At 43.2% G+C, this 15,478-nt stretch overlaps 1 protein-coding gene across 4 annotated transcripts in view; it reads right to left on the bottom strand.

Moving 5' to 3' along the window:
- The window catches only part of LOC137416735 (sodium- and chloride-dependent taurine transporter-like), a 157,672-nt gene that overhangs the window by 104,337 nt on the left and 37,857 nt on the right, over nucleotides 1-15,478 (bottom strand). For all 4 annotated transcript variants that reach the window (XM_068102355.2, XM_068102356.1, XM_068102354.2 and 1 more), the window contains 3 exons: nucleotides 4,350-4,587; nucleotides 3,958-4,090; nucleotides 3,626-3,760 (listed from right to left, as the gene is read on the bottom strand). In XM_068102355.2, the coding sequence (XP_067958456.1) occupies nucleotides 3,626-3,760; nucleotides 3,958-4,090; nucleotides 4,350-4,587 (506 nt within the window). The remainder of the gene's footprint in view (nucleotides 1-3,625; nucleotides 3,761-3,957; nucleotides 4,091-4,349; nucleotides 4,588-15,478) is intronic.

Here is a 15,478-nt window from a genome sequence, read left to right as displayed (position 1 = left end):
AGAGCAGCAGACATTTTCAGGGAAGTTAGTCATAACCAAGTCCAGAAGAGAAGATGTTCCGTTGACTGAGATCCGGGTCAGGAAATTGACAGATTGTGTCAGTCCCAGTGAGTCGCAGAAGTCCTTTGCTGAAGAGCCATGGCTGGTGAGAGAGGTACCCACACACAGCCAACTGGCATGGTGACAATTGAAATCACCACATATGAGGAAGAGAGAGTTGGGATGAGTAGATAGAAGTTGGTCCATATCATCAGACAGCGAGATGTAGATGGAGTCATCACTGTTTGGTGGACGGTACAACACACATATGAACAAGAGGTGGGAGCGAAGGGGAAGCCGTAGCCAGAGGTATTCCTGGGGGTGAGGTGGAGAGAGTGCAGTGCAGGGCGAGTGAGGAAGAGAGTTTTTGATAAAGATAGCAACCCCGCCTCCAGGACGAGGCTCAGGTCTATCATACCGGAGGAGGGAGTAGCCCGGGAGAGATACTATGGAATCAGAGACATCATAAAGGAGGAAAGTTTCTGTTAAGCAGATCACGTCTGGTTTGACAGAAGCAACCTGTATGGAGAGATCAGTTAAGTTTGAACGAAGGCCCCGGATGTTTGAGGTCCATACCGTTAATGAAGAGGAAGGGGGAGCATCAGATACAGAACAGGGGGGAGGAGGGGTAGGGTAAGATGTGGAAGAGGTGGAAGAGATAGGGAGAGCTGTTGAAGGTGTGTCAGAGATTTCAGAATAGCTCGGAGAAAGGGAAGGATGGGGCGGACAAAAGGTTTGATGGTGATTGGGTGAGCCACAATGAGGTGTTATTTGAGGAGGGGGAAGAGCGAGGCAGAAGGTTGGGGGAGATGGAGGTGAGAGTTTGAAGGGGGAAGAAGCGGGGAGGACGCTTTGAGGAGGGGGAGTGAGAGGGGGGAAATTGAGAAGCAATGAGGGTGGGGAGATTTGAAGGGGAGCAGTGAGGGGGGAGTTTGGGAGGGAAGGGACAAGGGGAGGGATTTGAAAGGGATGGGATATGGGGGAGATTTGGAGGGGAGGGGTGAGGCAGGAGTCTAGGAGGGGAGGGGCGAGGGGGCGTCTTGGCGGGGAGGGGTGAGGGGGAAGATTTGGAGGGGAGGGGTTATGGGGAAGATTTGAAGGGGAGGGGTTATGGGGAAGATTTGGAGGGGAGGGGTGAGATTGGATTTTTGAAAGTGTACGATTTATGGGAAACGAACATTTATTGCAAAATGAGTTTCTTGTGACCTTCGAGTTAAAAATACGTTTAAGGACGCTGGATGGAGGATGGAGTGCAGGAGAGTTTAGGGAATGTAGAAAAAAGGCACTATAGGAGATGAAATGATTTCCCCCTCTGATCATAATCAAACGAAATGATTTCCCCCTCTGATCATATTCAAATGAAATTTCACCCCAAATCCACTTTTTTGAGGTGACTTTTGACTTCTTTCCTGGAAGTCCTTGGTGTCCTTGCGTTTTATACCTATCCTGCCTCCCCCCAGGCCCTCTCCCTCCAAAAACATCTCCCGATGTCCCTGCTCTCAAATGTTGTGTTTGTGTGCATCCTCCCCTTCTCTCCCCATCTTGTCGACCGCTCCCCTTTTTATATAATTTGTTTGCTTGTTTGTTTGATTTGTTTGTTTGATAAATGTTAGCTCTTTCACGAGCCTCGACTCTGTATACAAAAAAAAAAAAAAAAAATCTGATCATAATCAAATGAAACGATTTCCCACTCTGATCATCATCAAATGAAACGATTTCCACATCTGATCATAATCAAATGAAAGGATTTCCCACTCTGATCATAATCAAATGAAATGACTTCCACCTCTGATCAAAATCAAATGAAACGATTTCCCACTCTGATCATAATCAAATGAAACGATTTCCCACTCTGATCATAATCAAATGAAACGATTTCCCACTCTGATCATAATCAAATGAAACGATTTCCCACTCTGATCATAATCAAATGAAACGATTTCCCACTCTGATCATAATCAAATGAAACGATTTCCCACTCTGATCATCATCAAATGAAGTGATTTCCCCCTCTGTTCATAATCTAATGAAATGATTTCCCACTCTGATCATAATCAAATGAAACGATTTCCCACTCTGATCATAATCAAATGAAATGATTTCTCCCTCTGATCATAATCAAATGAAATGATTTCCCCCTCTGATCATAATCAAATGAAATGATTTCCCCCGCTGATCATATTCAAATGAAATGATTTCTCCCTCTGATCATAATCAAATGAAATGATTTCCCCCTCTGATCATAATCAAACGAAATGATTTCCCCCTCTGATCATAATCAAACGAAATGATTTCCCCCTCTGATCATATTCAAATGAAATGATTTCTCCCTCTAATCATAATGAAATGAAATGATTTCCCCCTCTGATCATAATCAAATGAAATGATTTCCCCCTCTGATCATAATCAAATGAAATGATTTCCCCCTCTGATCATAATCAAATGAAATGATTTCCCCCTCTGATCATAATCAAACGAAATGATTTCCCCCTCTGATCATAATCAAATGAAATGATTTCCCCTCTGATCATAATCAAATGAAATGATTTCCTCCTCTGATCATAATCAAACGAAATGATTTCCCCCTCTGATCATAATCAAATGAAATGATTTCCTCCTCTGATCATAATCAAACGAAATGATTTCCTCCTCTGATCATAATCAAACGAAATGATTTCCCCCTCTGATCATAATTATCAAATGAAATGATTTCCTCCTCTGATCATAATCAAATGAAATGATTCCCCCCTCTGATCATAATCAAATGAAATGATTTCCTCCTCTGATCATAATCAAATGAAATGATTTCCCCCTCTGATCATAATCAAATGAAATGATTTCCCCCTCTGATCATAATCAAACGAAATGATTTCCCCCTCTGATCATAATCAAATGAAATGATTTCTCCCTCTAATCATAATCAAATGAAATGATTTCCCCCTCTGATCATAATCAAATGAAATGATTTCCTCCTCTGATCATAATCAAACGAAATGATTTCCCCCTCTGATCATATTCAAATGAAATGATTTCTCCCTCTAATCATAATCAAATGAAATGATTTCCCCCTCTGATCATAATCAAATGAAATGATTTCCCCCTCTGATCATAATCAAACGAAATGATTTCCCCCTCTGATCATAATCAAATGAAATGATTTCCACCTCTGATCATAATCAAATGAAATAAATCCCCCCTCCGAAATATAATCAAATGAAATGATTTCCCACTCTGATCATCAATTTAGATGATAAATTATTTCCTCCTCTAATCCTCAACTGACTTCTCCAGCATCTTCCCCAGAAATTAAGTTAAACGAACAGGTTTATCGTTCTCTAATCCTCCGGTTCCTTTTGTGAACAGCGGTGTTACATTTGCTGTTCTCCAATCATCTAGTACCTAGCCTGGTACCAATGAACTTTTTCAGGTATCGACTAACATCATGCTTATTTGCTTGACAATCTCCCTCAAAGCCCTCAGATGCATATTATATACTATCTGACCCCAGAGTTTTATCTTCTCTCCGCTTTCTTGGTATTGACGAGCATTTAATATTTTGACAGGTTTTAGATTGTTGGTTGTTCACCTGTGGTTTCATGAGGTGCTGCAAATCAGGATACAGGAAATACTCAATTCCGTAGGATGCTCCAGGCAACGTACACCCACGGATCACGAATACAAGGAGCACAATAAGGGGAAACGTTGCTGTGAAATAGGAAACCTAAAAATAAAAAAAAATTCAATTGTAATAAATAAATAAAAATGATCAGAGTGGATGATGATGTGAGATTATTCATTATAATTGTTTGGATCGAGTCTATTACTTCAATTAAAATAAGTAAATCCCTTCACTTTATTTACTCAAAGATGGAAATGAAGAAAAATAAGAACAGCTTGCTTAACACCAAAATAATTTACCTTCCCAGTGACTGTAACCCCCTTCCAACTGCATAGAAACACAAGGATCCACATCGCCAAGACGCAGATCATCAAATCCCACTTCAGCTCACCAACCTCATCTATTCCTCCTGAAATGCCCAGAACCTTCCTCCTTGAAATAAAAGAAAAACACTGATATGTAACAGGATGTGGTGAGGCAACAACAGCTTTGGCCCAACAAAACTGACAATATTTAGCCAATGAGCACAAATATCTCGCTTCTTAAGTATGTCATATTAAAAGACATGCGTACTCAAAAATTCTTGCTTCTTTGCAGGCTCTTTGTAAATTATTTAACCATAATTCACACTTTGAGCCATCCATTAAATAAAGTGTGACTTTCAACTCCAACTTAAAGTTTATTTTCTTACTGCCAAAATTCAATGATGGGAGAAGTGTAGTTTATCTCATTGGTGCCATTTTCTGTAAGAACAACATTCCGTCTCAAATTGTCCTCCAAACAGCTGGGTGAGTTCCAGATGTTGTTGCACGTTCCCCAAGGAAGGTCATTGGTGAAGGAATGAGCCAAGTAAAATAGCGTCCATCCCAAGACGACAATGTAGTAGATCGAGCAGAAACAGACAAGAATGAAAGAGCCATATCCAACACCTGTAATGTAGAGGAGTAAAATGTCAGGCTTTGATGATAACATCAAATAAAAACCATCGATATGCTGCATACAACAAAAGTAGAAAAATACAAGTTAGTAAAGATTGAGGATGGGTTGAAGAGGAGAAAGATGATAATGATAATAAGAAGAGGAAGAGTATGATAAATAATCAATCAAGCTGTTAGGTTAATGTTAATGAAGGTGATGTGGAACAACTACACTTGAGAGAATTCAGATGTTTCAGGAGCCCAATCATAAATGTCATAAATGACATTAAATGCTGCTGTTGTGGAATGTTGTTGGAACTGTTGTTGCTGTTGCTGCAACTGCTGTTGCTGCAACAGCAGCTGAACTGCTGTTGGAACAGGCTGCTGTTGTGGAATAAATATTCTTATTGACAATATTGCTAGAATATATCTCAATGTGATCTTGTGTAAAGTGGAATATGTTTTACTTTACAAATGAGCCAAGACCATGGGACTAGAGCAATATAATTAAAGACAGCATGTGTGCAGTTCCAAATAGACTCTGTTCCATTTATGGAGTCAGAACAGAAGTGTGCTATTGATAGAAATAGCTTTTCTCATCTTTGACAAACCCAAATGCTGGGCAAATTCTCCCTCAAACAGGTCATAGGAATTGACCTCTTGAACAGAAATAATGTAGTGCTCTCAGTCTCCCAACATAGAAAGCTGGCCAAAGGAGCCAAATAAGGCTTTTGGATAAAGGAGTTTGTTCTTATATAACCAAGAGAAGTGTGCAACTGAGAGAGAGTGGACTGGGAGAGTGACTGAAGAGGAGTGAACAACTGAAGACCAGTTGACCTGATCAACCAACTGGAGACTGGTCAACAACTGAACGAGGTTCAACAAAGACCTACAGAAGGAGCTACAGCCACGACCGGCAGAACAACGTCATTAATATCTAATTAGTACGTTTATTAATACAGCAAAACTCTCAAAAGTCAATAAAACACTGTTTTGTTAAACGAGTTTCTTGGAAGTTTGTGTAGTCATTTAGTAGAACAAAGAAATTAGTCAACACTGCACGTTACAGACTTGGCGAGAACACCAGACACATCGATTAATCATCCTTCCTATAGAATACCAGGATAGTAGTTAGAAGCTGGTTCTGGATTCGAACCGAGCATAGACAGCTCAGAGGTAAGTGTGCAAACCTCTCAACATTGTGGGTGTTGAGAACAGGGAGGGGTTGAACTGTGAAAATGGCCCTGTCCGCTTGCAAATGTTGTGGCCAACTTTGTGCTGGAGAGAGGGGACGGGCAAAAACAAGCTCGAGCATGCCAGAAAAACAACTCCAAAATGAAGCTTTGCCACCTCTTACAAGTCAAAAGTCATTGATTCTCAGCCAAGCTGTTAACAACGTTGATATTGGTAAACTCTGAACATGTCTTTGTTTGCAACCATCAGCTGTTCCACCTATGCTCCCACATGGACCAGATACAGACGGACCCCAACATTCGCGTGGGATACATTCCTGGAAAATTCCACGAATGTCAAGGCATTGTTTCAATGGGGAAAGGTGGATAGGTTATCGGGTGATGCTGTATTCAGCAGCTGGCAATAGATGGGATGAAGCGTTTTCATTGTGTAACTCGCGGGGAAAAACGTGTTATGTATGCAGCAGGGGGTAGATGCAGTGTAGCGTTTTCATTGTGTAAATCTCAGATGATGCCATATGGAGCAGCTGCTGATTGCACTGATAAACGTGGTGGAGCGTTTTCATTCTGCACAGTAATAACTCGCGGGGGATGATGTGTTCCTCAGCTGGTGGGGCATTTCGTGAAGCTATGTTTATGGTGTGGCTGGTGGGACATGCTACAAAACTACACTGCATGGCCAAAAGTATGCGGACACCCCTTCTAATTAGTGGATTCGACTGTTTCAGCCACACCCATTGCTGACAAGTATATATAATCAAGCACACAGCCATGCAATCTCCAGGTATATATCATCATACATATAATCTCCATAGACAGGTATATATAATATCATACAGGTATATATAATCCCCATAGACAATCATTGTCATTAGAATGGGCCGAACTGAAGAGCTCAGTGACTTTCAACGTGGCACCGTCATAGGATGCCACCTTTCTAACAAGTCAGTTCGTCAAATTTCGGCCCTGCTAGAACTGTCCCGGTCAACTGTAAGTGCTGTTATTGTGAAGTAAAAACGTCTAGGAGCAATGACAGCTCAGCTGTGAAGTGGTATGCCACACAAGGTCACGGGACCGCCGAGCGCTGAAACACGTAGCGCGTAAAAATTGTCTGTCCTCGGTTGCAACATTCACTACCGAGTTCCAAACTGCCTCTAGAAGCAACGTCAGCACACCAACTGTTCGTCGGGAGCTTCATGAAATGGGTTTCCATGGCCGAGCAGCCGCACACAAGCCTAAGATCACCATGCGCAATGCCAAGCTTAGGCTGGATGGTGTAAAGCTCGCTGCCATTGGACTCTGGAGCAGTGGAAACACATTCTCTGGAATGATGAATCACGCTTCACCATCCGGCAGTCCGACGGTGGTAAGCAGGTGTCTTTTGATACCTCAGGGAGATGGATGCCCCTGCCCTGCAAAATCCCAGGTCACCTGTGGGCAAGGTGTAGAACCTGTCAGCCCGCCTTACCAGGGTAACTGTCCGCAGCTATGCGGTTTAAATGGTGATGGCCTGCACATCTGGTGGATGAGGGTCCAGTTGACTCCAACAGCATGGGCGGAAGAGGGTGAATTCCCCAACGGCCAGCAGAGGGACAGATAGGAGTGGCGACCCGCCATCTATAACCACACATTTACCCGTGTGTACCAGCCATAGAAAGGCAATATGATGGCATCATGCCATCATAGCCCAAGAAGACATCACCATCTGGCAGTCCGATGGACGAATCTGGGTTTGGCGGATGCCAGGAGAATGCTACCTGCCCGAATGCATAGTGCCAACTGTAAAGTTTGGTGGAGGAGGAATAATGGTCTGGGTCTGTTTTTCATTGTTTGGGCTGGGCCCTTTAGTGCCAGTGAAGGGAAATCTTAACGCTACAGCATACAATGACATTCGAGACGATTGTGTGCTTCCAACTTTGTGGCAACAGTTTGGGGAAGGCCCTTTCCCGTTTCAGCATGACAATTCCCCATGCACGAAGCAAAGTCCATACAGAAATGGTTTGTCGAGATCAGTGTGGAAGAACTTGACTGGCCTGCACAGAGCCCTGACCTCAACCCATTGAACACCTTTTGGATGAATTGGAATGCCGACTGAGAGGCAGGCCTAATCACCCAAAATCAGTGCCCGACCTCACTAATGCTCTTATGGCTGAATGGAAGCAAATCCCCGCATCAACGTTCCAACATCTAGTGGAAAGCCTTCCCAGAAGAGTGGAGGCTGTTATAGCAGCAAAGGGGGACCCCAACTCCATATTAAAGCCCATGATTTTGGAATGAGATGTTCGACGAGCACATACGGGTGTTATGTTCAGATGTCCACATTATTTTGGCCATGTAGTGTATGTTTATAGTTCAAATGGTGGGACATCCCACAAAGTTATGTTTTAGTGTAGATGGTGCGAAGATATATTTATAACGTGAATGGTGGGACATACTGGGAAGCTATGTTTATCGTGCCGATTGTAGGACATGCCTCGAAGCTTGCTTATAGCGTGGCTACAATATTTTTTTATGTGGCCACGAAACGCCGTGAAAATGCAACGCACAGGGCGGATCATGCTCCAAGCTCGTTGAAGACTCCCACAGCTCGTGGAAGGTTTGTTTGTGTGTACATCCATTTGCTTTGTGTGTGGCTGGTAGAAGATGTGATTTCGGACTGTGATGGTCGTGTCTCATGGAAGGAAACATTTTTGTGTCCATGAAAAACCACGAATACGTGGGACACAGGGCCGTTAATGTAGAAGCAGGTCACAATTTATCAACCATGAATACACAGAACATGCAAATGTTGGGACCGCAAATGTTAGGGTCCAACTGTATATTGGTTTGTCTGGTCTGTTCTTCTGCATAATTGTCTGTCTGTTTGTTTGTTTGCATGTCAATCGCTTACAGGTCACATTCTTCTCTGACCTTCATGAAACTTCACCACCTGGTAGTAGTGACAAGCTGGAAGCCAATTGTTTTTTTAGGTTAATCAGTTAAAAGGTCAAAGGCCAAGGTAACATAAATTGCCAATTTTCAACCGATTCACTTGATATCTATGTATATTGTCCTGTCCACAGCTGGTTACCATCGAGCGTGGACGGATGAGCCGAACCAGCTTTAACTCCCGAGGCGATCTCCAATTATGGCGGATCTGCCGCGCGCGGGTCTGAAGAACCACAAAGCATTTATTCTCACGAACACATAGGGTTATTCCGAAACCGCACCAATAACAACACAGCAAAAACTTAACAATAATTATTTACAACCAAACAAGGCGTGGAATGAGAATTTAAAAAAAATGTGCTGAGGTAAAAATGCTACGGCGAGTATCCTCCGCACAGACACAAAAACACAAACAGGATGAGGTAAGAAAATAAAAGACAAGCTCCGGCACTCAGCAGCTGGACCAAATGCATCCTCAGTAAGTCAGCAGCTATAGAAGGCCAAAGCCACACAGGCGGGAAGCCCAGCAAAATGGCGGCAATGTCGAATGCCGCAGGCACCCGGGATTGAGGCGAGTGGCATAGACGACCTTCTTTCTTTCCAGTCTCTCAAAGTTCCACAATCCTTTTCGTTGTGTGATAAACAAGATCCTCCTCTTGGGGAAGGACAGCATGGCCTTCAGCATACCAGCGACAGAAGAACACATCCACATGGTCACACCACCAAAATCCTCTCAGAAAATCTCGAACCTTCTCTCTGAAGCCTCGCTTTTTGCTCGCGCTCTGCCGGTCGTCACTCGGGAGTTGTGGCCTGCTGACCCTGTCCCACCGCCCATGAACCATTGTAGCTCCGCCTCCCCGTGTGAATAGCTTGGCCGGCTGATGTTATAAATGTTAGGAATGGCCACAGGGAGTATTACGAACAGGGGAAACAATCCTTAATCCCTACGACTGATTAATACGGCATCACCCACTCAGCCCCACCTCCCCTTCCTCCCCCACCCACCGTATGATGCACATTTAAACACAACCTTAAGCTACATTTTCCCTACTTATTACATCGAAATGCTCCTACACGTCACACAGTCCATACTATTCCTATTCATTCCTACTTGTCCTTTGGTATTCTCTAAGCTACCCCCATAAACATAACAATATCTATCTATATACAGTATATATAAACGAAAAACACAGTGAAGCAGTAAAGCCGTGAAGTGCTGAAGCCGTGAAGCGGTGAAGCCGGACAATACAGTGGCCCTCATAGGTATTGGAACAGTGACGTCAAATTTGTTTTTTTTGCTATATACTCAAGAAATTTGGATTTGAGATCAAAAGATGAATACGCGGCAAGAGTACAGAAGGTCAGCTTTTATTTCTTGGTATTTCTATGCATATATGCTTAACCATCATAGAACAATAACACTTTCTGTGTTCAGTCCCCCCGTTTTAGGTTAGCATAAATGTTGGACCATATGACTGAGAGGTGTTTATGGTTAGATTGATTGGTTACAATGAAAGGGCTGTGAATGTCGAGTCTTGGTTTTAGCCTTAGCTTTTGGTTTGGGAATCTGCCTCGAGTCAGTAGGCATAAACCAACATGAAGACAGGAGAACTGCCGATGAAAGAAAAGCAAGCAATTTGGAAGCCGAAAGAAAGGAATAATTCAATTAGAACCGTAAGCACTAACACTGGGCATAGCAAATACAACAATTTGGAATATCTTGAAAAAGAAAGAAACCACTCGTGTACTTAGCAATACACAACAGCCAGGTAGGTAAAGGAAAACAACTGTGAACAACTGTGAAAACATCATCAGTGCTGTGAAGAAAACCACAAAAACAACTGTCAGTGACATCACCAACAACCTCCAGAGTGCAGGGGTGAAAGTCTCACAATCTGGCATTTGCAGACGTCTTCGACAGCAGAATTACAAAGGCTACACCGCAAGATGCAAACCTGTCATCAGCACCAAAAATAGAAAGGCCAGACTATAATTTGCCAAAAGGTACAGAAGTGAGTCAGTAGAGTTCTGGAAGAAAGTTTGATGGACAGATGAGACCAAGATAAACTTCTATCAAAGGGGTGGAAAGGTGAAATTGTGGAGAAAGGAAGGAACTGCATATGATCCAAAGTATACTACCTCATCTGTGAAGCATGGTGGAGGTGGTGTCATGGCTTGGGCTTGCATGTCTGCCTCTGGAACTGGCTCACTCATCTTTATTACCCTAGTCAGAGGAGAGGGTATTGCATTTGAGTCCATTTGCCTGTTTGTTACTTGCGAAAATCAAACATTTTTCAAGTATATTGGTTGGTCTTGTGCATTATTCTGTCTGTTTGTCTCTGTTGTCTGTCTGTCTGTCGCCTACAGGTTACAATTTTCAACAGATTTTCACAAAACTTCACCTAATAGTAGAGTTGGTCATAAGCAAGAAGCCTATTGTTTTTGGGGTCAAAAGGTCAATAGGTCAAAATGGGCCAAAGGTCACCAACTTTGTCAAATTTCTAAAATCCTCAATTTCCATACGATTGACTTGAAATTTGAAGAGGATTTGCATATCTGGTCACTGAATTCAACCCCCAACTATTTTTGAGGTCAACATAGGCCAGATTTCTAAAATCCTCAACTTTCATCTGATTGACTTGAAATATTAAGAGGATTTGCATACCAGGTCACTGAATTCAACCACCAATTATTTTTGAGGTCATCATAGCCCAACAACTTATTTTAGGGATTTGGCAAGTATCGTGCTATGTACGACATATTTCTTGTTTGTTTGTCTGTCTGTCTGTTTGTTTGTCCACACAGAATAAATATGATTTTCTCTGCAACCGTTGGTCCAATTGACAGGAAATTTTCACCATAGGTGCACCTACACCTGCAGAATTTTAATTGATAATTAAGACATCATAGGTCACATGGTATGGGTGCCGTCTTGGAAAAACCAAGAAACCTTGCACCTCTATATCTCCTAAAGAGCTGCATAGAAAAAAAATTGAGACATGGCTCATTGTAAAGAACTTTCCATGGGGAATAACCTATATTAATGATGATGTCATAAGTGCCTGCATTATGACGTCATAATTCAACAAGTACAAAACTTCAGCCGATCAAGATGAATTTTTTTGAGCGTCATCTAGGGATCAATTGGTGAAGAAAAAAAGAATAATGATGATGTCATCAGTCATGTGGTTCGGCCGCCATATTTGTTTTAACACAAAAGCCGTAAAAAAAAACACTAAAAACATGTCTTGGCGAGGGTCTGCAATCTCTGATTGCTCTTTCTCATTGATGATGTATTCTAACTAATGATGGCCACAGCAGAATGAATTCGTAAGTGTACAAAAACATTTTGTCTATGTACAAGAAAATGCTTCTTGTCACAAAGGACAAGAAAATGCTTGAATACTGTCGCGCGAACCCTTCAGGTTAATACCAGGGCTCGCGGGTGACCAAATGGCTTTAACTTGAGGCGACGATCAAATACGGATTTTGCTATAAAAGCACGGGAGAAAGAATGAAGAGGAAGAAGCGGCAAAAGCGCGTACCTGTAGAGGGAATGAACTCAAACGAACACAAGATTTTGAAGGGAAAAGAAAAGAATACAAGGATTTATTTGAAATAAAGATCGGGACAGGGAAACGCGATGATAAAATCTAATAAAATCTAAATTGGGACGTCCCCACTCACACTTTGGATACGAGACAAAGGAAAATGAATTAATAAAATAACTGTCCTGTCGTGTACTTGTGAAATGTGGTGCGTCTTATCTTTGCCTGTAGTCGTGTCCGCCGTCCAACGCAGCTCCAAGCTCCGGCGCGAAAAAACCCTCCGTCCGCTTCGCCCACATGCTCTGCCAGGCCCCGAGCGACCCGCCCCACTCCAGGCTCCTCGTCCACCGCCCACGAGGTCCCGCCTGCTCACAGCACCGAACCTTTCTCCCGCACCAAAAGCACCATGAAGGACCGAGCACCGCTCCAAGCACCACGAATATGGCGAACCAACGACCACCAGTCAAGAAGGCAGGGAGGAGCGCGAATAAACCCAGGCAAAAAGAGAGTGAAGCATGACGGTCCAGCGCAGAGGCAAAAAGCACGAAGGGCGAACTCCAACACGAAAAGGTCCAGCGTGAAGAGAAGAGCGAATCCCCGCGAACGAGACGTTTTGTCACTCGCCCTGTGACGTCAGTCCTGGCGCGCTACCAATCAGAGCCTCGATTCTTTGTGGTCTCTCGAACCTTCTGCCGCCAACGGCCTTTCTCCCTCCAATGAACAACCTCCTTCTAAGGACCGGATTGGCGCCCTCCGCGCTGATTGGCTCAAGGTTCGCACCTTCCGCCCCAACCAATCACACGTTCCCTGGGCTTGGCTCCAGCCTTGCTCCGATGCTTGTTGCCATGGTGGCATTGTATGCAGCCGCTTCCTGCTTGTCTTTCCGGTCAGTCATTGTAAGGGGAGGGAATTATTTAATGTGTGCACCAAGGGATCTATCTAAGTGTCTTTGTGAATGCTTTGCCATAAGGGACACAGGTTTGGCGACAGGGGGAATGACAAACAAAGGAATATTACGCATAATCCCTGCACTATTTAGCATGCCCCGCCCCCCTCGTGGTGGGGACACCAATACAGCTGATACCGACATCCGGCTAAACATAGAACTTATTACAGGTAGATTCCCTATCACGACAGTCGGATACCTACCTATACAGATCTACCTGGCTCTAGATATTCCTTTACCCCCACCCCCCCCCCCCCCCCCCCGACATAACAATACTTTTGTCTATACTTCCAAACTCATTGGGGGAGGGGGGGCTGCACCATGCAGCAACATAATAACCCAAAACACACTGCCAATAAAACCAAGGAGTTCATCAGGGGATAAAAGTGAAAGGTTTTAGAATGGCTAAGTCAATCTCCTGCTTGAAATCCAATGCAGCATGCATTTCACTTGCTGCTGAGGAGACTAAAGTCAAAAATCTCCAAAACAAACAACTGAAATGGGCTGCAGTAAAGGCTTGATGAAGCATCTCAAAGGAAGATACAGAGAGTTTGGTGATGTCATTGAGTCACAGGCTCGATGCCGTCATTGCATGCAAGGGATATGCAACCAAATAGTAACGATCATACTACTTAAATTTACTTTAAGTTAATCTGTTCCAATACTTGTGCTTACCTGCAATGGGGGGACTGAACATAAAAAATGCAATTGTTCTACAATGGTAAACATATATGCATAGAAATACCAAGAAATAAAAGCTGACCATCAGTACTCTGGCCTCACATTCATCTTTTGAACTCAAATCGAGATTTATTGAGTATATAGCAATAATAACAAATTTGACTTCACCGTTCAAATACTTGCGGAGGGCACTGTATGTTTATCAATTACGTACTATTGGAATGTACCTTTTAAACCTTTCAGCCCTTCAGACTGCTGAGACCCCCTTAGACCTTTGATGACCATTTAAGACCAGACCTCCCAAGACCCTTAAGACTCCCATAACCCTTCAGACACCTAAAGACCTCTACGACCCTTAAGACCCCAAAACCCTAAAGACCCCCAAGATACTTAAAACCCTTTAGATCCCCAAGACCCTTTAAGACCCCTATGAGCCAGAAGACCCCAAATAACCCTTCAATCCCAAAGATACTGCACACCCATAAAACCCATAGCTCATTAAGGCCCTTTAGACCCCTACAGACCTCAAAGACCCTTAAGACACCCAAGACACCCAAGACCCTAAGTTCCTTTTAGACCCCAAATAACCTTTAATACCCCGAAGACCCCGAAGACCCCAATATCCTTAAGACCCCAAGACACCATTTATCTTGAAAACCCTTTTGACACTTCAGATTTAGACACCTTTACATCCCTTCACCCTTGAGACCTTTTATACCCTTTAGACCTCCAGCAAAAAATCCAGCAAAAAAAAAAAAAAAAAAAAACCTTTACACCTCTTATGTCCCTTTAAACACCTTACACCTAACACCATTTAGACCCCTTACATCCTTCAGGCAGATTAGACAGCTTGGACCCTTGACATTTTAGAGCTGAAGACCACTTGGACCTTTATGACCCTTTTTACATGCTTGAGAGATTAGACCCCATCGACCCCTTAGACACGAGCTACTATTGAAAGTAATCTTTAGACCTTTAGACCATCTTGGACCTTTTAAGCACACACCATGCAAACATCTTTTGTCTTCTTGCAAAATACAGACTACACTTTTTTTTCAGCAAGTAATGTGCAAACTCGACCCACCCATGGGGTGGGAACTCAACTCGTACTGTATCGTCTGCCTGCCAAGGGCCAAAAAGAGGCCGAAAAAAGTTTTGATGGCATTTTTTGTTAATGGCTGGCATCCATTCTTAAAATGTTCCATGGGGTGTGACAGTTATCACCTGGAGGGATGCCACGCTGGATTGTTGAGTTTGAGGTCATTTAGGGGTCAACGATCATCCAGTGGGCTTATTTTATAAGTAGTACTATATTGGTGTCGATTTAACCAGATGCAGATTTTAGTTAATCAGATCAAATCAGATAATCCAGATTTTACAATATTGGTGGATAATAAAATGATAGGGGAATGATAAAAGAAAATAAAATGATGTGCTTTTTAATATCGGCCGGCACTCAGAACGAGATCCTTGAAAGACGTCGGCAGTACGATGTGGGCTGAAGCGGCTCGCACGGGAAGTGCTCCGACAATGGCGCCGGCGCTGCGCGTCGAAAACGCCTGGTGCGAAGCACATGGACACTGAAAGAGCATGGGGACTGAAAGAGC

This window comes from Myxine glutinosa, chromosome 4 (genome assembly GCF_964187855.1).
Source record: "Myxine glutinosa chromosome 4, kmMyxGlut1.1, whole genome shotgun sequence".
NCBI lineage: Eukaryota > Metazoa > Chordata > Myxini > Myxiniformes > Myxinidae > Myxine > Myxine glutinosa.
This window is presented reverse-complemented; position numbering and strand designations above follow the sequence as displayed.